Consider the following 23,203-nt stretch of genomic DNA (forward strand, 5'->3'; position numbering starts at 1 on the left):
CCAGAGCTGGTGCTGACGACATGATCGCCCTACTTGTTCGGGACCCAGGGACAGGGCCGAGGCCGGGGCGGATGCTTACCTGGCGGCAGCGTGGGCGCCTTGCGTAGCACGTGCGTCCGGCGCAGGTTCACTGTGCAGCCCGCGGGGCCCATGAGGTGGGCCTTCCACGCCTGAAACGAGAGGCAGGTGGAGTGGGAACCAGGCCACCAGAGGGGCCACTGAGACGACCGAGCCAGGGGTGGCGATGCGCCGCGGCTGCGGGCGTGGGTCCGAGCGCTGTGCGTGTCCTGCCTTGGAGCCCCCTGTGCTGAGTGCATGGCCGGAGCACCCACGTATCTTGAGATGCTGCCTGCACTTCACACCTCTCCCAGCTCTCTCACCGCTAAGCAAACATGCCAAGACCGCTGTCACGCGGGGTGCGCAATGTGCGACGGTCCAGGGGCACAGGGTGCAGGGGCTGAGGGTGGCCCTGCTGGACAGCGAGCAAGGAAGAAGGGCCCTTGGTCCTACAATGACGAAGAAAAGAATTCTGCCGGCACCTGCGATGGGCCAGGAAGTGGCTCCTTTCCCTGCCGAGCCACAGATGAGGGCGCAGCCTGGATGACACCTCGAGTGCAGCCCTGGGAGACCGCAAGCAGAGGACCCAGCCAGGTCGTGCCTGGACTTCTGACCCACAGAAACTGTGATAGGACGACGGGTGTTTAAGCTGCTCGGCGGGCGGTGCCACGTTAAGAAAACACGGAGAAAGCGGAGGAGCAGCACAGGCCTGCTAATGCCTCTCTGCAGTTGACGTGAGTCAGATGCCGTCCCCTCGAGGCAGACGCGGGGGCTTGGGGGAGGGCAGGAAGGGAAGGAGGCCACGGCCAACGTCCGCGCTGCTCAGAGCAGGGAGCCGACTGGTCTCCAGAAGGAGGGGCTGGTCACGTACGACAGCGATAGTGTAAAGGTGACAACGACAACAAAAGCTCAAAGGCTCCTAAATTCTAAAATACACAGGGAGAGAGAAAATGTATGGGCATGTGAGAGCAGTTCACATTTAAGACTAAAATGGATGAACCATAAAAAGCCCCTCGCTCTGTAAGAGGAGGGATGGTGGGCAGGGCAGCAGCTTCTGTCGGGTCTTCCCTGAGTAAGTCTCATTTGACAGACTTTGGAACCGTGTAAGTATCTCATGTAATTGTAGAGCTCGTGTTTGAAAACCCCTGGGACTTGAACACAGACTGAAACAATGAGGCTGAGTTGTTAACAACTGGTGACACAAGCACGTGGAGCAACTCCCGTGACCGTGAAACAGAGACGCTTTTGCCCCGCGTTTCCAGAAGGAGGCACGGGGGCTTCCCTGGTGGCGCAGTGGTTGAGAGTCTGCCTGCTGATGCAGGGGACGCAGGTTCGTGCCCCGGTAAGGGAAGATCCCACGTGCCGCGGAGCGGCTGGGCCCGTGAGCCATGGCCGCTGAGCCTGCGCGTCCGGAGCCTGTGCTCCGCAACGGGAGAGGCCACAACAGTGAGAGAGGCCCGTGTACCGCAAAAAAAAAAAAAAACCAAAACAGAAGGAGGCACGGGAGGGACACGAAGAGCTGGGACAGCGCGGCGTCCAGCAGCATCTCCCTGCCCGCGGCACCCGCACCGCTGCTCTGAGCCCCCGCCAAGGGGAACGTGGGTCCGAGCAACGCACACTCTGTGACAGTCCAACGGGCATCTCTGGGGGCTGTGGGCACTGATTCTTGGGAGGGAAGGAAGGACACACAGACGTGCGACGCCAGAGGTTCAAGAAACCCTTACAGCTCAGATTCCGAATCAGGAACGTCACCATGAACTTTTTTTTTTTTTGGCGGTACGTAGGCTTCTCACTGTTGTGGCCTCTCCCGCTGCAGAGCACAGGCTCTGGACGTGCAGGCTCAGCGGCCATGGCTCACAGGCCCAGCCGCTCCGCGGCATGTGGGATCCTCCTGGACCGGGGCACGAACCCGTGTCCCCTGCCTCGGCAGGCGGACCCTCAACCACTGCGCCACCAGGGAAGCCCCCACCATGAACTTTTGATGGATTTATCTCAACGTTTTCCCCGGCTCTGTCCGCAAGGAGGCCCAGAATGGTACCGAACCAGGAGCAAGGAGCACCCGAGGCACCCGAGGGGGTGCTGGAACGTCATTTCCACTGCAGGGAACCAGGAACGGAAGGCTCGGTGGGGCACCTTGTTGCGACGGCCAGGAGGCTCTGAGTCCCCTGGGCCACCGGCAGCGCCAGGAGCCTGTCTGCAGAGGCTCTGATGGCCAGAGATCGGCTCGTTCACGCACCACTAAGCACAGCGATGCCAACAGCTGAACACGGCAGACAGTTTTAAGCCGTGAGTTCCTGATGGTGCTGAGATCCAACAAGCAAATAAGCCCCCACCGGAAGATGCTGGGGACCCAACTTGTCATTCTGAAAACCAGTCAACGATGGAAGAGACCTAAACCTTCACTGTGCCTTCCCCACACACGGCCCGTGAGGAGGCACGTGGTTCCCATGCTTGTCTCTGTTACGTGTGTGATGTTTTCTGAGAGAGAGAATGAGCCCTGGACGGCCGGATGGCCGGGGCACTGAGGGAGCAGCGGGCGGCCGGGCCCACCATCCGGCGCGGTGGGGCGTTACTGGGTCTGAGCCATCCTATTGGCACCACAGCCCCAGGGCTGGGACAAGGGACCCCAAAGTGGACGCAGTGGGTGGACCGCAGGTGGCCGCGGCTGAGGGGCTCAGGGCAGGAGAGGCTGGGCCTGCTGGGCCCCGCGGGAGCTCAGCACGCAGGGCAGCGCTGGCGTTGTGTGAGCCAGAGTGATCGGGCCGACACCAGAGGACGGGGCGCGTGGAGGAGAGGGTGGGAGACCCTGGCGCCCCCCAACTAGGCCGCTGTGTCACCCGCGTGGCTCACGCTGGGAGCGGGCGGAGTGCTGGGCACCGGACACGAGGTAGGATTTCCAACCTGGACGGGGCTCAGCTTTATGCATCACAAGGGACCAGAGCGTTACAGAATCTGGCCAGGAGGCCAGTCTAGGCCCCAACGTGGAGACGAAAGCCCAGGCTGGAAAAAGTGTGATCACTTCATGCTTCCATCCCGAAGAGCCGAGACGCTCCCCCTTCCTGGGAGATGCCACAGGCGTGCTGGGCAGCGAGTGCAGGAACCCTGAGACAGAGCCTCACCCCACCCCGGGGGCCAGCCTCCGCCCGACGCCCGCCGTCCCTCCACGCGGCCAGGTCGCCCCGTCAGCCCCTCACCTCTTCTCCGGGGGTGAAATTCTCGTGGCACAGAGGACACCGGTTCGCCAGCTTCTCCGCTTTGGCAGCTGAAACGGTTTCAATGAGACAAGATCTAGTTACTCCTGTGAGGCATGAATGGCGGCGCAGAGGAACGGGTGGGCAGGGTCACCGGCAGACATGGGATCTGCCCCCCCGATCCCCCAGCCGGGCCTCCGGGGATGGCACGAGGGTCTCGGGGGGCTGCGGGGGCACTCACGGTTGCAGTCTCTCGTTTTTATATGTCTGGGCAGCTCTTCCTTTAAAACGGCCTCACTGCAGCGGTAACACTCCCCAAAGCCGTCCTTTTTGTCACACTCCGTCAGCAGGTGCTCCGTCAGGCTGGAAATCTCCACCACCTGGAAGCCACGACGGGACACGTCACACGGCTGAGCACCCCGAGGCGCGTGCGGCCCCGGCCCCTGCACGAGCGCGCGCTTCCTGTCCCGCCAGCGCCACTCGGGAAGGGAGGCACACACCTGTTACCTGTGCAGTCACATACACGTGGCTGGAGACCTCACATCCTGCTTGCCCTGCTACCTCAGGAGCATCCAGAGGCCACGGCTAAGTGGGGAGGGGAAGGGACGGTTCACCCACAACACTAACCCTGCCCTGTACTCTGAAGAGCTCAGGGGTTTACGTGGCCTTGGGTTCAATCTGGGCTCCTGGCCATTTCTAAGAATATGCCCGGAAACGGGTCACAAGAAGAGACCCTTTCACCACTGTGAAACTCTTTGCCAGGAGGGGCTTGTACACACCCTAGAGCTTCACGCCGCAGACTCTCGCTTGCTGCCAGAGGAGCCAGGCCACGCTGGGTGGAGGAGTCTGCACCGCCAGCCAGGGTCGGGGGGAGCTGCTCAGAGGGTGGGGGGGAGCTGCTCAGAGGGTGGGGCCTGCCCACCCCGCCCCTGCAGGCCTGAGAGCACCCAGGACAGAAGGTCACTCCCCTTCTGGTTCCCCTCCTCTGTCTAAAGGAGGGCTGGCTGCATAGAGGAAAGATGAACTGGGGTGCGCGAGGACCCTTTCAACAGGGTGCCCAAGCATTAACCCTAGAACGGGTCAGTAGGGTGGACAACATTAAAATGAAAAGCTCCTGCTCGTTGGTGAAGAGGCCAGACACAGAGTGGACACCACACATTCAAGTGGAGAAGGACGCACATCCGGGTGTGTCAAGAACGACTACACGTCAGCAATAGTGGGACTGGCACCCAATTCAAAATATGGGTGAGAAACTAGAAGTGCTTCGCCAAAGAGGTCAGCGAGAGGCCAGCAGGGGGACAGGGCTCCAGCCCAGCATCGTCAGGAGAGCGTGATGGGCGCGTGGCAGGTGGCGACTGCGAGGCTGACGAGGATGGGGGGCGGCTCCCGCCCGGACGCTAGGCGCGTGGCTCACACTGGCCTTCTGCAGCTGGACGCGAGCCCACCCCGCCGTCCTACAGCGAGGTGTGCGCCCAAAAAAGTGCGTCCACACGCGTGCAAGATTACACAAGGGTGTGTGTAGCAACGCTATTCCTAAGAGTCTCAGCCCAAACCCAGACGTAGCAGAAGGACTGATAAATTGCGGTACATTCAAACAGTGGAACACTGTACAGCAAACGCCAGACGCAGCGCACGATTCCACTTCGGTAAAACTCACAAAGCCAGAAGCAGACACGAGGACAGTGATGGCCCTGGGGAGGAGGGTGGGGTACCGTGCGGTACGTGGCCTGCTGGTGGTTACGTGGATTTGTTTATCTTGCGATAATTCAGGAGCTGTAACACCTATGACTTGTATACATTTATATATATGTTATACTCTAATAATAAAGTAAGAAAAATCAAGCCCAACGAAACTTTCCCCATAACTTTTCCTCTGAAAATGCTAAGATTTGGGACATTTTTGTGACTCGGCCTTCGGGAACTGCGCGTCCAGCTCGCCTGCCTGGGCCTGGCCCGCCCGTGCCCAGCGCCTGACCTGCTTGCAGTAGTCACATCTCGTCAGCATAAGACACTGCTTCCAGTAATGGAGATCCAGGCCTTCTTCCGTGAAGGAGTCGCTCCTCTCCCCACAAAAAATGCATAAACTGAAACAGAACAGAAAGGTAAGAAATGAAGCACAGACCCGGTTTAGCCATCCCCATTCTGCCGGCTCCCGGGGAGCTCTGTGACACCCCCCATGCCCAGCCTGCGGCCACCATCCTGGACCCACTGAGTGGGCTTCAGCTTGACCTGGAGGCACGGCTGCCCCTCACAGAGGGGCCTCAGGAGAGGCTGGGTAGCTCCTCTATCAAAGGGCGTAAACAAGAGTCTTTACCACGTAGGGGTTTGAGATAAAGTAGCTTAAGATCCCTTAGAATTCTAACTCTGTCAGCGTCACCAAGCAGAAAGGATATTTTAAATCACAAGAAAAGATTAGACCAAGACATTTCCCTTAAATTCCTTGTAGATTTGTCTCAGCCACAGCACAGGAGAAAGCATTTTGCTGCTGTAAAGTTTGAGCCTGACCATATTCAATGTCCTGTGATAAGCCATAGTGGAGAAGAAGATGAAAAAGAACATATATATGTATAACTGAGTCACTCTGCTGTACAGCAGAGATCAACACACCATAAATCAACTATACTTTCATAAAACACTAAAAGAATTTTTGGCCTGTAACAGGACTTCTGACAAACAGCCTGCTCGTTTCTGTCGGGGAAGAGAGGAAAGGTTATCTTGACTCACAGCTGATGCTCCTGGTTTGGAGGGCAATTTCCTAGCTTTCAAAATCACTGAAAAGAGCCAACTAGTTCACGTAATCCTCATGAACCAGGGAGAATATATTTATCTGACGGCATTTTTATGGGTTAGTCCCTCTACTTATTCTACAGTGGGTTAGAGACAACTTTACTCACTTATCTAAATAGTGATTATCTGGAATTTCTGGAGCATTAGGTGGGGCCGCTTTCCTTCCTTGAGTGTCTAAAGAAATTAAAAAGAAAGCTATTTAAATAACCTTTTGTAGAAAACTATTTTCAAAGTTTTAGTAACCAGTTAACCAGTTGGATGGGAAATACAGTTTAAAAGCTACCAGTTAGTAAAGGTAGTATTTTGCATTCAGCCCTGAAGCATCGGAGATGCAGACATTCGCGGCGTGAATAAAAGTGGTTTCTACGCAGAGCTTTCATGATGTGCGTTCTACATACCCTGATTCTTGGCCTTCACAGCTTCACTCTCTTTTTCCTGAAACAGAAGAACAGAAAGATCAGGGACAAATGGCTGCAGTGCGAGTGAGAGTCTACCCAGGGTCTACTGTGATCCTGGAGGCACGACCTCAGGCTGTGTGGCAGAATCTCCATCCGCAAACACCACACTTGTTTGAAAGAGTCGCCCTCTCAATCCGTGGGCAGCAGTCTCCTCAGTCCTGCCCTCCACAGCCCCTACCTCGGGCTCCTGCCCGCCCCCCGCCCCCCCGTCTCCTTGGAAACCACTCTTCGTCAAGGCCACCTGCACCCTCTCCGGGTCGCCTGCCCATCATCAGTGTCTGCCCGCCCGAAGGACGCGCCATGGGCTCCTGGCGGCACGTGACTCTCCTGACCTGTCTCCTCCAGGCCCTTCTGAGTCGGGCTCCCAGGGCGCCCCCTGCGCCCCCTCCAGGACTCAGCCCGCCCCCCGTTTGTCCATACAGACCCTGATGGTGCTTTTGCCCAGGTCCCAGGCTGCACACCCATCTCTGTGCTCATGACCCAAACGTTTGTGCCATCACCTGGGCCTCTCTGCTACCCAGCATGTACGTGGGTCTTAACGTCACTTAAATGTGACTTAACCAGACCAACACCCCCTTCCCCGCCCACAGGCTCCCCCTCACGTGCGCCCCTCGCAGCCTCTGGCGCAGAGCCCAGAACCGCCAGTCTTCCAGGTATCCAGGCCATGAAGCCTGGAGACCCCAGCGGCTCCCACCCCTCCCTCCTGTTCCAGGTGTGGCCTGTTCCCGACCCAACAGTGAGCCCCGCAGGCTCTGCTTCAGCACCCCAAGAGCCTGCCCTTCCCACCACCTGCAAACACAGTGGCCAGGGCGGCCCGTTACTGCCCCTGTAAAGGGACCCCTGGAGGCTCCACAGGCCACGGCACTGCTCCCCCGGGGGCCCCCCCGCCACGCAGTGTCACGTGGTGTCAGGCAGCGTCAGCTGGCCGCCTCCCTCCTCTGGCTTCCTCTTCCCTTGAGCGGGCACCACACCCTCACGCACCGCGTATGTGCCTCGTGGGTCTTGGCTGCTGGGCGTCCCCACTGTGGGAGGTGACAGCCGGGGGCGCACTGCTGACCGGAGGAAGGACAGGGTGCAGGGCCCTGTGTGTCCACGGCGGGAAGCTGCCCCTCTGCACCGAGCTCTTCTCCTGCCACTCAGGGGCCTCCCGGGGGCTCCTCCTGTGACCAAGCCTTCCTCCCTGAACTGGCCAGTCTGCCCCACCTGAGCCTGCTAGACCCACGTGGCCTGGGTTGCTGGCCACTGGTGGGGGAGGCGCATCTGGGACTTGCAGTCTCACAGGAGGACAGGGACGAGCTGGTCCCCTATCCACGGCATTAAGTGATGCAATACATAGACACCGTCTACTGTGATTGCAGAAAATCAAAGCTTACACGATAGGAACTTCTCTCCAACCCAAGCTCTGAATACAGAAAACACACGAGAATACAATTTTAGGACTGGGGAAGCACCTGACAGACTGATACTAAACTTGCAAATAGGGTTCACGTGATTTATACACCTACCAACTAAAGAAAGCAAACTTACACAAATGGATTCTGGGCATCAAAAACAATTCTTATTAATGAGAGATGGGTTTGTATATCTTGCAAGGAGACAAATGAACAATGCCAAAAGTTAAATTTTAGTTATAAAATCTACCTTAATCTATGCTTTGAACAGATTAGACAACTGATTAGTAATTTAAAAATCTTTTCCGAAAACTCGTGAGCAATCGGGTGATTTAAAAATATTCTGCTGTTCTCAAAAGTTTTGGAGCTGGATGGTGGTGGTGTCTACACAACGATGTGAATGTCCTCAATGGCACACAACCGTACACTTAAAAATGGTTAAAATGGTAAATCTCATGTTATGTATATTTTACAATAATAAAAAATAGAAAAAAAGATTCTGTCATCCTCCTGCGAGATGGCTCCAGTGATCATCTCAGGACAAGGACAGCAGGACGGCACCCACCCTCCCGAGCGGCCGTGCCGAGTGGTCTCTCCTCCTGGAGCAGCGGCCCTTGTTCCTGCTGCATCTCTGGAGCCCAGGGCAGGGCTGGCCCAGTGCAGGCGCTCAACAAACACTGAAGGATGAAGACGAGCCGGAGGACAGGCCTCCATGACCTGCACCACAGATGCTGCGGGGACGCACAGCCTGGTGACCTCGGCAGCTCCCAGGCCGGGCACTGCTCCTGAGCTGCCCCGCTGGTCCCCCGCCTCCTCTCTTCTGTTCCTCGGTGGCTGCTTTCCTGCTCTTCTCACAGGCATTCTGACACGCCAGCGTCCAGCGGAAACGTCACTGTCACTTTCTGTCACAGGCACTTCAACATACATTCGGTCGTATTTTCTTTTTTGCCATTTTTAGTCACTTATTCTTTTTCTAAAAAGCGGTGGTCAGAGCACTTCCCAGGAGACTCACCCTCATGAGCACAGCCGGCCTTATGCACCCATGTCCTCTCCCTTCTACTATCAACTTAACGAACTTAATCACAAAAACCAGAGTGATGGCACAAATTTAAATCACAGAGGCAGGGCCCTTCAGAAGGGACACGTTTCATACAACCAAACACCATCTGACGCCCCCTGCGCACTAGGACTCAGTGCTTCCTGACGGGCAGCATTTGCCCCAAACCTTCCTTTTTTAGTGCACGGAAATCAGATCTTCATATTCAAGCTCCTTTACCTCCTTTGCCTCTGAAGGAGGCGAGAAGCTGCAGAGAGGACTTCTGTCCCTCTACCCCCTCCCTGCTCCGCCAACTCCTGCAGCTCTGAGCATCCTCTCTAAACACGGCTGGGCCAGCAGCACACTTCATCCCCGGGGAGAATGACAAGCATGCAAATGTTACTTCTCCTTTTTCATTTCTAATTCTGTTGACTTAAGTCTTCTCCCTTTTTTTCTTGATGAGTCTGGCTAATGGTTTATCAATTTTGTTTATCTTCTCAAAGAAGCAGCTTTTAGTTTTATTGATCTTTGCTATTGTTTCCTTCATTTCTTCTTCATTTCTTTTTCATATGATCTTTATGATTTCTTTCCTTATGCTAACTTTGGGTTTTTTTTTGTTCTTTTTTTTTTTTACATCTTTATTGGAGTATAATTGCTTTACAATGGTGTGTTAGTTTCTGCTTTATAACAAAGTGAATCAATTATACATATACATATGTTCCCATATCTCTTCCCTCTTGCATCTCCCTCCCTCCCACCCTCCCTATCCCACCCCTCCAGGCGGGCACAAAGCACCGAGCTGATCTCCCTGTGCTGTGCGGCTGCTTCCCACTAGCTATCTATTTTACGCTTGGTAGTGTATATATGTCCATGCCCCTCTCTCACTTTGTCACAGCTTACCCTTCCCCCTCCCCGTATCCTCAAGTCCATTCTCTAGTAGGTCTGTGTCTTTATTCCTGTCTTACCCCTAGGTTCCTCATGACATTTTTTTTTCTTAAATTCCATATATATGTGTCAGCATACGGTATTTGTTTTGCTCTTTCTGACTTACTTCACTCTGTATGACAGACTCTAGGTCCATCCACCTCACTACAAATAACTCAATTTCGTTTCTGTTTATGGCCGAGTAATATTCCATTGTATATATGTGCCACACCTTCTTTATCCATTCATCCGATGATGGCCACTTAGGTTGTTTCCATCTCCGGGCTATTGTAAATAGAGCTGCAATGAACATTTTGGTACATGACTCTTTTTGAATTATGGTTTTCTCAGGGTATATGCCCAGTAGTGGGATTGCTGGGTCATATGGTAGTTCTATTTGTAGTTTTTTTTTTTTTTGCGGTACGCGGGCCTCTCATTGCTGTGGCCTCTCCCGTTGCGGAGCACAGGCTCCAGACGCGCAGGCTCAGCGGCCATGGCTCATGGGCCCAGCCGCTCCGCAGCATGTGGGATCTTCCCGGACCAGGACACAAACCCGTGTCCCCTGCATCGGCAGGCGGACTCTCAACTACTGCGCCACAAGGGAAGCCCTATTGGTAGTTTTTTAAGGAACCTCCATACTGTTCTCCATAGTGGCTGTACCAATTCACATTCCCACCAGCAGTGCAAGAGTGTTACATTTCCTCCACACCCTCTCCAGCATTTATTGTTTCTAGATTTTTTGATGATGGCCATTCTGACTGGTGTGAGATGATATCTCATTGTAGTTTTGATTTGCATTTCTCTAATGATTAATGATGTTGAGCATTCTTTCATGTGTTTGTTGGCAGTCTGTATATCTTCTTTGGAGAAATGTCTATTTAGGTCTTCTGCCCATTTTTGGATTGGGTTGTTTGTTTTTTTGGTATAGAGCTGCATGAGCTGCTTGAAAATTTTTGAAGTTAATCCTTTGTCAGTTGCTTCATTTGCAAATATTTTCTCCCATTCTGAGGGTTGTCTTTTGGTCTTGTTTATGGTTTCCTTTGCTGTGCAAAAGCTTTGAAGTTTCATTAGGTCCCATTTATTTTTGCTTTTATTTCCATTTCTCTAGGAGGTGGGTCAAAAAGGATCTTGCTGTGATTTATGTCATAGAGTGTTCTGCCTATGTTTTCCTCTAAGAGTTTGATAGTATCTGGCCTTACATTTAGGTCTTTAATCCATTTTGAGCTTATTTTTGTGTATGGTATTAGGGAGTGATCTAATCTCATACTTTTACAGGTACCTGTCCACTTTTCCCAGCACCACTTATTGAAGAGGCTGTCCTTTCTCCACTGTACATTCCTGCCTCCTTTATCAAAGATAAGGTGACCATATGTGCGTGGGTTTATCTCTGGGCTTTCTATCCTGTGCCATTAATCTATTTTTCTGTTTTTGTGCCAGTACCATACTGTCTTGATTACTGTAGCTTTGTAGTATAATCTGAAGTCAGGGAGCCTGATTCCTCCAGCTCCATTTTTCGTTCTTAAGATTGCTTTGGCTATTCGGGGTCTTTTGTGTTTCCACACAGATTGTGAAATTTTTTGTGCTAGTTCTGTGAAAAATGTCACTGGTAGTCTGATAGGGATTGCATTGAATCTGTAGATTGCTTTGGGTAGTAGAGTCATTTTCACGATGTTGATTCTTCCAATCCAAGAACACGGTATATCTCTCCATCTATTTGTATCATCTTTAATTTCTTTCATCAGTGTCTTATAATTTTCTGCATACAGGTCTTTTGTCTCCTTAGGTAGGTTTATTCCTAGATATTTTATTCTTTTTGTTGCAGTGGTAAATGGGAGTGTTTTATTGATTTCACTTTCGGATTTTTCATCATTAGTGTATAGGAATGCCAGAGATTTCTGTGCACTAATTTTTTATCCTGCAACTTTACCAAATTCATTGATTAGCTTTAGTAGTTTTCTGATAGCATCTTTAGGATTCTCTACGTATAGTATCATGTCATCTGCAGACAGTGACGGCTTTACTTCTTTTCCGATTTGGATTCCTTTTATTTCCTTTTCTTCTCTGATTGCTGTGGCTAAAACTTCCAAAACTATGTTGAATAAGAGTGGTGAGAGTGGGCAGCCTTGTCTTGTTCCTGATCTTAGTGGAAATGCTTTCAGTTTTTCACCATTGAGGATGATGTTGGCTGTGGGTTTGTCATATATGGCCTTTATTATGTTGAGGAAAGTTCCCTCTATGCCTACTTCCTGCAGGGTTTTTATCATAAATGGGTGTTGAATCTTGTCAAAAGCTTTTTCTGCATCTATTGAGATGATCATATGGTTTTTCTCCTTCAATTTGTTAATATGGTGTATCACATTGATTGATTTGCGTATATTGAAGAATCCTTGCATTCCTGGAATAAACCCCACTTGATCAGGGTGTATGATCCTTTTAATGTGCTGTTGGATTATGTTTGCTAGTATTTTGTTGAGGATTTTTGCATCTGTGTTCATCAGTGATATTGGCCTGTAGTTTTCTTTGTGACATCCTTGTCTGGTTTTGGTATCAGGGTGATGGTGACCTCGTAGAATGAATTTGGGAGTGTTCTTCCCTCTGCTATATTTTGGAAGAGTTTGAGAAGGATAGGTGTTAGCTCTTCTCTAAATTTTGATAGAATTCGCCTGTGAAGCCATCTGGTCCTGGGCTTTTGTTTGTTGGAAGATTTTTAATCACAGTTTCAATTTCAGTGCTTGTGATTGGTCTGTTCATATTTTCTATTTCTTCCTGATTCAGTCTTGGCAGGTTGTGCATTTCTAAGAATTTGTCCGTTTCTTCCAGGTTGTCCATTTTATTGGCATAGAGTTGCTTGTAGTAATCTCGCATGATCTATTGTATTTCTGCAGTGTCAGTTGTTACTTCTGCTTTTTCATTTCTAATTCTATTGATTTGAGTCTTCTCCCGTTTTTTCTTGGTTTTTTTCTTGGTCTGGCTAATGGTTTATCAATTTTGTTTATCTTCTCAAAGAACCAGCTTTTAGTTTTATTGATCTTTGCTATCGTTTCCTTCATTTCTTTTTCATTTATTTCTGATCTGATTTTTATGATTTCTTTCCTTCTGCTAACTTTGGGTTTTTTTTTGTTCTTCTTTCTCTAATTGCTTTAGGTGCAAGGTTAGGTTGTTTATTCGAGATGTTTCCCGTTTCTTAAGGTGGGCTTGTATTGCTATAAACTTCCCTCTTAGAACTGCTTTTGCTGCATCCCATAGGTTTTGGGTTGTTGTGTCTCCATTGTCATTTGTTTCTAGGTATTTTTTGATTTCCCCTTTGATTTCTTCAGTGATCACTTCGTTATTAGGTAGTGTATTGTTGAGCCTCCATGTGTTTGTATTTTTTACAGATCTTTTCCTGTAATTGACATCTAGTCTCATAGCGTTGTGGTCGGAAAAGACACTTGATATAATTTCAATTTTCTTAAATTTACCAAGGCTTGATTTGTGACCCAAGATATGATCTATCCTGGAGAATGTTCCATGAGCACTTGAGAAAAATGTGTATTCTGTTGTTTTTGCATGGAATGTCCTATAAATATCAATTAAGTCCATCTTGTTTAATGTATCATTTAAAGCTTGTGTTTCCTTATTTATTTTCACTTTGGATGATCTGTCCATTGGTGAAAGTGGGGTGTTAAAGTCCCCTACTATGAATGTGTTACTGTCGATTTCCCCTTTTATGGCTGTTAGTATTTGCCTTATGTATTGAGGTGCTCCTATGTTGGGTGCATAAATATTTACAATTGTTATATCTTCTTCTTGGATCGATCCCTTGATCATTATGTAGTGTCCTTCTTTGACTCTTCTAATAGTCTTTATTTTAAAGTCTATTTTGTCTGATATGAGAATTGCTACTCCAGCTTTCTTTTGATTTCCATTTGCATGGAGTATCTTTTTCCATCCCCTCACTTTCAGTCTGTATGCATCTCTAGGTCTGAAGTGGGTCTCTTGTAGACAGCATATATATGGGTCATGTTTTTGTATCCATTCAGCCAGTCTGTGTCTTTTGGTGGGAGCATTTAATCCATTTATATTGAAGGTAATTATTGATATGTATGCTCCTATTCCCATTTTCTTAATTGTTTTGGGTTTGTTATTGTAGGTCTTTTCCTTCTCTTGTGTTTCTTGCCTAGAGAAGTTCCTTTAGCAGTTGTTGTAAAGCTGGTTTGGTGGTGCTGAACTCTCTCAGCTTTTCCTTGTCTGTAAAGGTTTTAATTTCTCCATCAAATCTGAATGAGATCCTTGCTTGGTAGAGTAATCTTGGTTGTAGGTTTTTCTCCTTCATCACTTTAAATATGTCCTGCCACTCCCTTCTGGCTTGCAGAGTTTCTGCTGAAAGATCAGCTGTTAACGTTATGGGGATTCCGTTGTGTGTTATTTGTTGTTTTTCCCTTACTGCTTTTAATATGTTTTCTTTGTATTTAATTTTTGATAGTTTGAAGGGAGAAGACTCAACTCAATATAATTAAAAATGAAAAAGGAGAAGTAACAACTGACTCTGCAGAAATACAAAAGGTCATGAGAGATTACTACAAGCAACTCTATGCCAATAAAATGGACAACCTGTAACAAATGGACAAATTCTTAGAAGTGCACAACCTGCCAAGACTGAATCAGGAAGAAATAGAAAATATGAACAGACCAATCACAAGCACTGAAATTGAAACTGTGATTAAAAATCTTCCAACAAACAAATGCCCGGAACCAGATGGCTTCACAGGCAAATTCTATCAAACATTTAGAGAAGAGCTAACATCTATCTTTCTCAAACTCTTCCAAAATATAGCAGGGGGAGGAACACTCCCAAATTCATTCTACGAGGCCACCATCACCCTGATACCAAAACCAGACAAGGATGTCACAAAGAATGAAAACTACAGGCCAATATCACTGATGAACACAGATGCAAAAATCCTCAACAAAATACTAGCAAACATAATCCAACAGCACATTAAAAGGATCATACACCCTGATCAAGTGGGGTTTATTCCAGGAATGCAAGGATTCTTCAATATACGCAAATCAATCAATGTGATAAACCATATTAACAAATTGAAGGAGAAAAACCATATGATCATCTCAATAGATGCAGAAAAAGCTTTTGACAAGATTCAACACCCATTTATGATAAAAACCCTGCAGGAAGTAGGCATAGAGGGAACTTTCCTCAACATAATAAAGGCCATATATGACAAACCCACAGCCAACATCATCCTCAATGGTGAGAAACTGAAAGCATTTCCACTAAGATCAGGAACAAGACAAGGCTGCCCACTCTCACCACTCTTATTCAACATAGTTTTGGAAGTTTGAGCTATAGCAATCAGAGAAGAAAAGGATATAAAAGGAATCCAAATTGGAAAAGAAGTAAAGCCGTCACTGTCTGCAGATGACATGATACTATACGTAGAGAATCCTAAAGATGCTACCAGAAAACTACTAGAGCTAATCAACGAATTTGGTAAAGTAGCAGCATACAAAATTAATGCACAGAACTCTCTGGCATTCCTATACACTAATGATGAAAAATCTGAAAGTGAAATCAATAAAACACTCTCATTTACCACTGCAACAAAAAGAATAAAATATCTAGGAATAAACCTACCTAAGGAGACAAAAGACCTGTATGCAGAAAATTATAAGACACTGATGAAAGAAATTAAAGATGATACAAATAGATGGAGAGATATACCGTGTTCTTGGATTAGAAGAATCAACATCGTGAAAATGACTCTACTACCCAAAGCAATCTACAGATTCAATGCAATCCCTATCAAACTACCAGTGACATTTTTCACAGAACTAGCACAAAAAATTTCACAATCTGTGTGGAAACACAAAAGACCCCGAATAGCCAAAGCAATCTTGAGAACGAAAAACGGAGCTGGAGGAATCAGGCTCCCTGACTGCAGACTATACTACAAAGCTACAGTAATCAAGACAGTATGGTACTGGCAGAAAACAGAAACATAGATCAATGGAACAGGATAGAGAGCCCAGAGATAAACCCACGCACATATGGTCACCTTAACTTTGATAAAGGAGGCAGGAATGTACAGTGGAGAAAGGACAGCCTCTTCAATAAGTGGTGCTGGGAAAACTGGACAGGTACATGTAAAAGTATGAGATTAGATCACTCTTTAACACCATACACAAAAATAAGCTCAAAATGGATTAAAGATCTAAATGTAAGGCCAGAAACTATCAAACTCTTAGAGGAAAACATAGGCAGAACACTCTATGACATAAATCACAGCAAGATCCTTTTTGACCCACCTCCTAGAGGAATGGAAATAAAAACAAAAATAAACAAATGGGACCTAATGAAACTTCAAAGCTTTTGCATAGCAAAGGAAACCATAAACAAGACCAAAAGACAACCCTCAGAATGGGAGAAAATATTTGCAAATGAAGCAACTGACAGAGGATTAATCTCCAAAATTTTCAAGCAGCTCATGCAGCTCTATACCAAAAAAACAAACAACCCAATCCAAAAATGGGCAGAAGACCTAAATAGACATTTCTCCAAAGAAGATATACAGACTGCCAACAAACACATGAAAGAATGCTCAACATCATTAATCATTAGAGAAATGCAAATCAAAACTACAATGAGATATCATCTCACACCAGTCAGAATGGCCATCATCAAAAAATCTAGAAACAATAAATGCTGGAGAGGGTGTGGAGAAAAGGGAACACTCTTGCACTGCTGGTGGGAATGTGAATTGGTACAGCCACTATGGAGAGCAGTATGGAGGTTCCTTAAAAAACCAAAAATAGAACTACCATATGACTCAGCAATCCCACTACTGGGCATATACCCTGAGAAAACCATAATTCAAAAAGAGTCATGTACCAAAATGTTCATTGCAGCTCTATTTACAATAGCCAGGAGATGGAAGCAACCTAAGTGTCCATCATCGGATGAATGGATAAAGAAGGTGTGGCACATATATACAATGGAATATTACTCGGCCATAAACAGAAACGAAATTGAGTTATTTGTAGTGAGGTGGATGGACCTAGAGTCTGTCATACAGAGTGAAGTAAGTCAGAAAGAGAAAAACAAATACTGAATGCTAACACATATATATGGAATCTAAGATAAAAAAATGTCATGAAGAACCTAGGAGTAAGACAGGAACAAAGACACAGACCTACTAGAGAATGGACTTGAGGATACGGGGAGGGGGAAGGGTAAGCTGTGACAAAGTGAGAGAGGGACATGGACATATATACACTACCAAACGTAAAATAGATAGCTAGTGGGAAGCAGCCGCATAGCACAGGGAGATGAGCTCAGTGCTCTTTGACCACCTAGTGGGGTGGGATAGGGAGGGTGGGAGGGAGGGAGATGCAAGAGGGAAGAGATATGGGAACATATGTATAACTGATTCACTTTGTTATAAAGCAGAAACTGACACACCATTGTAAAGCAATTATACTCCAATAAAGATGTTAAAAAAAAAAAAGAGCATGCAAATGATTCAGTGGAGGATTCCTTTTATTTACCCCTAAACTAATTTAAAAAACAACAAAGAATAAAGATACCCATTTGGAGAGTCCCACGAAAAGCAAACCAAGCATGCTGTGCATCTACATAAGGAAATAAACGGTCACAGGATTTTGACCGAGAGCATGACGGTGAAAGACAGTGAACCTTGCCAACCTGGACTTCAGCTTGCATCTCCTTTAGTGTTGCCGACTGCCCTTGTAAAGCTTTAATTTCTTCTTTCTTGCGTTTTTCTGCTTCTTCTGTAGCTGCTCTTTTCTGTGCCTGGTATGAAATGATTTTCCATTAGAATTGATTTTTAGGGTAGTGCTGGAAATTGAGTGATAAGTTATAGCATATAAATTATGTTTCTTATGTATTATAATCGTCACTAAGACTAATACTATAGCTTGAATTAAAAGAGAATCCACCAGATTCATCTAATAAATGTTTACTGGTTGTTTTTTTTTTTTGGAATTAAAAATTTTTTTTTAAATTTTATATTGGGGTATAGTTCATTAACAGTGTTGTGTTAAATGTTTCCTGTTGATAAACACTGCAGGTGTCCTCCTGGCCATCATCATCCCTACACAGACAAGGTGGAAGAGCCAGGACGCGGGCTCAGGCACCAGTGTCCTCCGTGTGCTGTGTTTCCTGTCCCCATAGCCCCGTGAACGATGTGTCAGTTTACTCACGTACCAAGTCACTTCTTAAACCTGGGACCAGGTCATATCTTCAGGGAAGTTAACTTACCCTAATTTCAGCATCTGTAGGTCTGCCGTCTATCGTAGCAAATCCCTCAAAAAGTGTCTTATAGAGGACGCTCCTGCGGGTGGCACTGTCCTCGGGAGGGAGGCACTCGAGGACCAGAGCCCGGTGCTGCGCATACAGGTCCAGGATCATCCCCACCGCCGAATCCCGCACCTTGTGCTCCCTGTGCTCCAGGGCCCGCACTGCGAACTAAGAATAGGGTCGGGACGTGCTCTTGTTACTGGGTCTCAAAATAGCCACGTTTATTTCTTCTGGCATAAAAGAAACATAGGGACATCGTGGACATTTGAAAAACATGGATGACAATGCCCATAGAATTCCAGCTATTAGGATACAGAGTTTTCCTCACTTCCTTTACTTTACACATGCAGCTGAACCCATGTTGTATGTACAATTATTAGTGTTTTCCTTTTTCCTACTCAGGTATTAAATAGCATTTTTAAAGTTACATCCCCCCAGAAACTTCATATTAAGTATTAGAAAATACTTCAATCATAAAGAGGAAACATAATAAACTTCATGCATCCACCATCTAGATTTACCAACGTCTATCATTTTTGCCAGGTTTGCTTCAACTCTTTCTAAGAAACAGAACCCTAGGACTACGGTGCAAGTCCCCTTGAAGTCTCCCTGGCCCCCTGCCCCCCCCGTCAGAGGCGTCAGTGTCCTGAAGTTGGAGGGCACACCCCCCCAGACGTCTCCATTTGCTGCACCGTGTACGTGCCGTGTGTGTGTGTACACGTAGGATTTTTGTTTGACATTATAAATGGTTCACTGTGCTTATCATTCGGACACTTTACTTCTTCTTATTCAATGTTCCTTCTTCAAGATCTGTGCATGACCTTGAAGTAGGCAAACGACCCACCCCATCCATTTTAAGCTCTTTAGTGTCATCCGAACACACCACAATATCCAACGTTCCCACGTATAGTAAACCCACGTCCCCTCCTGGTCCTTTGGGCGCCGGCCTCTCACTGGCTGGGCTTCCTCACTTCCTCTGTCTCCGCCTGCCACACGCTCAGGTTTTATCCTAGACCTTGTCCTTCCCAACCCCTGCACCAGCTTGAGAAGTTCTGACCGTGAGGCACCCCCGGGATGATCACCTCCTGCCTCTCCAGCTCACCTGTCTGCACTCCCTCCCGTCTGCCACCTCCCGCGAGTCTTTCCCGCCCCGCGTGTCCATCACCAAGTCAGCCCCGGCATCCCTGCAGGCCCTCAAATCTGGGGCCCCTCCTCCTCTGTGTTCCCAGGTGAAGCAGAAGGTGCTGCGGGCTCAGGAATTGTGCCAGCTGGTTTCATGCTGGACTTTGGGCCATGGCGATCCTGGGGCCCTTGGCATCACGCAGTAACCTGACCCGTGACGCTTCCTGGTTGGTTTCCCTGCTCAGGTCTAGGGCAGCATCTCATACTCCCTGCTCGCCTCTCAAACCTCCCCATCCACTCTCGGCTTTGAGCCGACGCCCTCCTGTTGAGAGGCTGGCTGGCCGCTGCCCCGCTCTGAGCCGAGCCATCCGAGCGAGCACTGCAGCCCCACTCTGTCGGCTGCTTGGGGGCTTCGTTCCTTCAATTAAAGCCTCACCCCCACCTCCAACTTTCACTCATTTCTCCTCCTTCTTAAACTCTCCATCTCGATCAAGCCCACCACGTGTGTAGACGGACCATCACAGGGTGACATGCTCACCAACCCGGTTTCCCCACTTCCTTGGGGCACAGTTGTACACGCCTCCCAGGCCCTGCAGTGAGGATGGGGCCACCTCAGTGGATGGACATGTCTGAGAGTGGCTCGGCCTGTGGACGCCTCCACTCACAACCTCTAGTCACCCTCCTCCGTTCAGTGACCTTGGAGATCACGTGTGAAGCCGCGGCATCACACCGGGAGGAGACGGAGCCCCCGAGTGCCCACAGAGCAGAGTGGCCTCTGTCCCCACAGACGGCACCGGCCACAAGGGACAGCAGTGAGCCTCTGCTGTGTCACTGCCCTGAAGAGTGTGCATCTGTGAGGGCGGCACAGCTTACTGGACCAAAGCTTATGCTGGGATCCTGACGTGGGTGTGGCCCTAACAAGGATGTAAGCATGTGGGGCCGGCTTATGGTCTGTGCTGGGGAACAAGGAAACTGACGTGGAAGCAGGACAGACAGTGACCACATGACGCAGGGCAGGACAGGGGACACTGACCCATACTCAGGAGGCAGTCCAGGGGCTACAAGTGAACGGACACAATCAGTGTTCACTTCTGGGGCTCATGGGGTTGTCCAAAGCATAAAACATGCACCTCCTTCCACAGCCCTGCCACCCGCTACGATGTGGCGTCATTGCTTGCAGAGCTTGCTTCCCTGGGGACACGGCTCTGCACGGCTCACGCCCCGACGCCATGGCGTAACCGGCAGCGCGACTCCAGCGCCCTCATGTGTCAGAGGAAGTGGCGACGTTCCGAAATCACCCCCCACCTCCGCACGCAGCCAACACCGGCAAGATGCTTGCCATGCTCCGGCCACCAGCTCAGAGCCCAGGCTGCGGCGGCCACCCTGGGGTGCTTACCCGCATCACGCTGTCCACGGTGAAGCCCATGCCCTCCGTGCCCAGGTCCCGCAGCAGCCGGGCCAGCAGCGCCATCTGGCTCATGGCCAGGTGAGCCGAGGAGTTGGCTTTTAATGGCTGGACCAGGTAAGATGGGATAAGCTGGAGAGACTTCACTTCCTTGAACAAGGCCATTTCCTATAAAAACCAACATCATTTGTTAAGTTTTACTGGAAAATGCTAAGGGCAATTTAGTGCCATCCGCAACGTAAACACTGAAGGAAAAAACAGGAAACAAAAAATGACAGTGACCAATGGCAGTAAAGTCACTGATCTATAAGCTCATGTTTCTATTTAAGATGTAATAATTAAAAACAAAAACCAAAAGCATCAGAAATAAAAACCATGACCACTTGGAGATTAATGAAAGCTTTACAGCAAATGTGATCGGTAACTTAAGGCTTCTCTTCTCAGGATTTCACAACCTCAAGAAAAAGGTTTTCTAATTTCTAAAATTCTGAAAGAAATTAGTCCTGCTGCGAGAACCACCATTTCGGTATTTATTAAACGTCAGCCAAGCATGTAACCACGCACAATACTCCAGGTGAACAGACCCCTGATGGGTTTAGATGAAGGAGGGTAAGTACCTCCACACAGTCCAACGTTTCCAAGTGAGCAAGTCTTCCCTAACTAAGATTTCATCATTAATTAGCCAGATGCAGAAAAAGAAAAAAATGGTAAAATATTAAAGAAAAAGATCGAAGAAACGATAAAATATTGATAAAATATGAGACGTAATATAGAAAGACGTCTGTTTTTAGCAGGTCTGCAGGCCACACTACCCAAAACACCCTCTCATTTTGACAGTACAATTAACTCTCTCTCTGGTCCCGTGAGTAGATCTGAACCAAAGGAAAGAAGAAAGAGGAAGGACAGCCCCTCAGAGCAGCATGAATGGTGAACTCGCACGTGACACACAGATGCTGAGGACCCGGGGATGCAGGGTCGGTTGCCCAGATGCTGGTGCAGAACGAGAACAGCTCCCAAGCAGAAGACACTCAGCACCACCACTGTCTCAGTGGTGAATGTGGCTGGAAAATAATTAGCTGCATATTCAATGCATCCTTTGAAAGATTTCCCCCAAATAGTACCACTTACTTGTTTTCTCTGAAAATTTAAGTTCATTAAACAAAACAAGATCAGTGGTTCTTCATGTTGGAGAAACTATGGCAGCTTTGGGTTCCTTCCCTAGAAAGCCGTGCACCCTCACAGCACTGTGTGTGCTCGCAGACTTTCTGAATCTTAATTTGAGATCTCCTAGACCAGATGGAGTCACTAATTTAAAGAGAACAAAGCATATTCTCACACTGCTCGTCTAAGCGTGTGCCCCAAACTCTCTTTTAAACTTGTTATTGGAGTATAGCTGATTTACAATGTTGCCTTATTTTCTGCTGTACAGGAAAGTGCATCAGTTATATATAAATACATATCCACTCATTTTTAGATTATTTTCCCATATAGGTCATTACAGAGTACTGAAGAGCTCCCTGTGCTATACAGTAGGTCCTTATTAGTCATCTATTTTATATATAGTAGTGTGTGTATGTCAATCCCAATCTCCCAATTTATCCCTTCCCCCGTGCTTTCCTGTTTTCTATGTCTGTGACTCTCTGTTTTGTAAGTTCATTTGTACCCTCTTAAAAAAATTCCACATATAAGCAATATCATATGATATTTGTCTTTCTGTGTCTGACTTACTTCACTTAGTATGATAATTTCTAGGCCCATCCATGTTGCTGCAAATGGCATTATTTTGTTCTTTTTTATGGCTGAGTAATATTCCATTGTATATATGTACCACATCTTCTTTATCCATTCCTCTGTTGATGGACATTCAGGTTGCTTCCATGTCCTGGCTATTGTAAATGGTGCTGCAATGAACATTGGGGTGCACGTATTGTTTTGAAATATGTTTTTCTCAGGGTATATGCCCAGTAGTGGGATTGCTGGGTCGTGTGGTAGTTCTATTTTTAGTTTTTTAAGGATCCTCCATACTGTTCTCCATAGTGGCTGTACCAATTTACATTCCCACCAACAGTGCAAGAGGGTTCCCTTTTCTCCACACCCTCTCCAGCATTTATCATTTGTAGACTTTTTAATGACAGCCATTCTGACTGGTGTAAGGTGATACCTCATTGTAGTTTCGATTTGCATTTCTCTAATAATTAGCTATGTTGAGCAACTTTTCATGTGCTGTTTGGCCGCTTGTATGTCTTCTTTGGAGAAATGTCTGTTTAGATCTCTTGCCCGTTGTTTGATTGGGTTTATATATATATATATATATATATATATATATATATATATATATATATATTGAGCTGCATGAGCTGTTTGTACACTTTGGAGATTAATCCCTTGTCAGTTGCTTTGTTTGCAAATATGTACTCCCATTCTGTGGGTTGTCTTTTCCTTTTGCTTATGGTTTCCTTTGCTGTGCAAAAGCTTTTAAGTTTAATTAGGTCCCATTTGTTTATTTTTGTTTTTA

At 47.7% G+C, this 23,203-nt stretch overlaps 1 protein-coding gene across 1 annotated transcript in view; it reads right to left on the reverse strand.

Annotated features, from left to right (window-relative positions):
• CEP104 (centrosomal protein 104) overlaps positions 1-23,203 on the reverse strand; it is a 59,600-nt gene that overhangs the window by 7,855 nt on the left and 28,542 nt on the right. Inside the window, exons 12-20 of the mRNA XM_065896455.1 lie at positions 20,680-20,856; positions 18,123-18,329; positions 17,547-17,654; positions 6,434-6,470; positions 6,143-6,209; positions 5,224-5,332; positions 3,490-3,628; positions 3,252-3,319; positions 80-170 (exon numbers count right to left, since the gene is read on the reverse strand). Coding sequence (XP_065752527.1) covers positions 80-170; positions 3,252-3,319; positions 3,490-3,628; positions 5,224-5,332; positions 6,143-6,209; positions 6,434-6,470; positions 17,547-17,654; positions 18,123-18,329; positions 20,680-20,856 — 1,003 coding nt within the window. The remainder of the gene's footprint in view (positions 1-79; positions 171-3,251; positions 3,320-3,489; positions 3,629-5,223; positions 5,333-6,142; positions 6,210-6,433; positions 6,471-17,546; positions 17,655-18,122; positions 18,330-20,679; positions 20,857-23,203) is intronic.

This window comes from Phocoena phocoena, chromosome 1 (assembly GCF_963924675.1).
Source record: "Phocoena phocoena chromosome 1, mPhoPho1.1, whole genome shotgun sequence".
Lineage (NCBI taxonomy): Eukaryota > Metazoa > Chordata > Mammalia > Artiodactyla > Phocoenidae > Phocoena > Phocoena phocoena.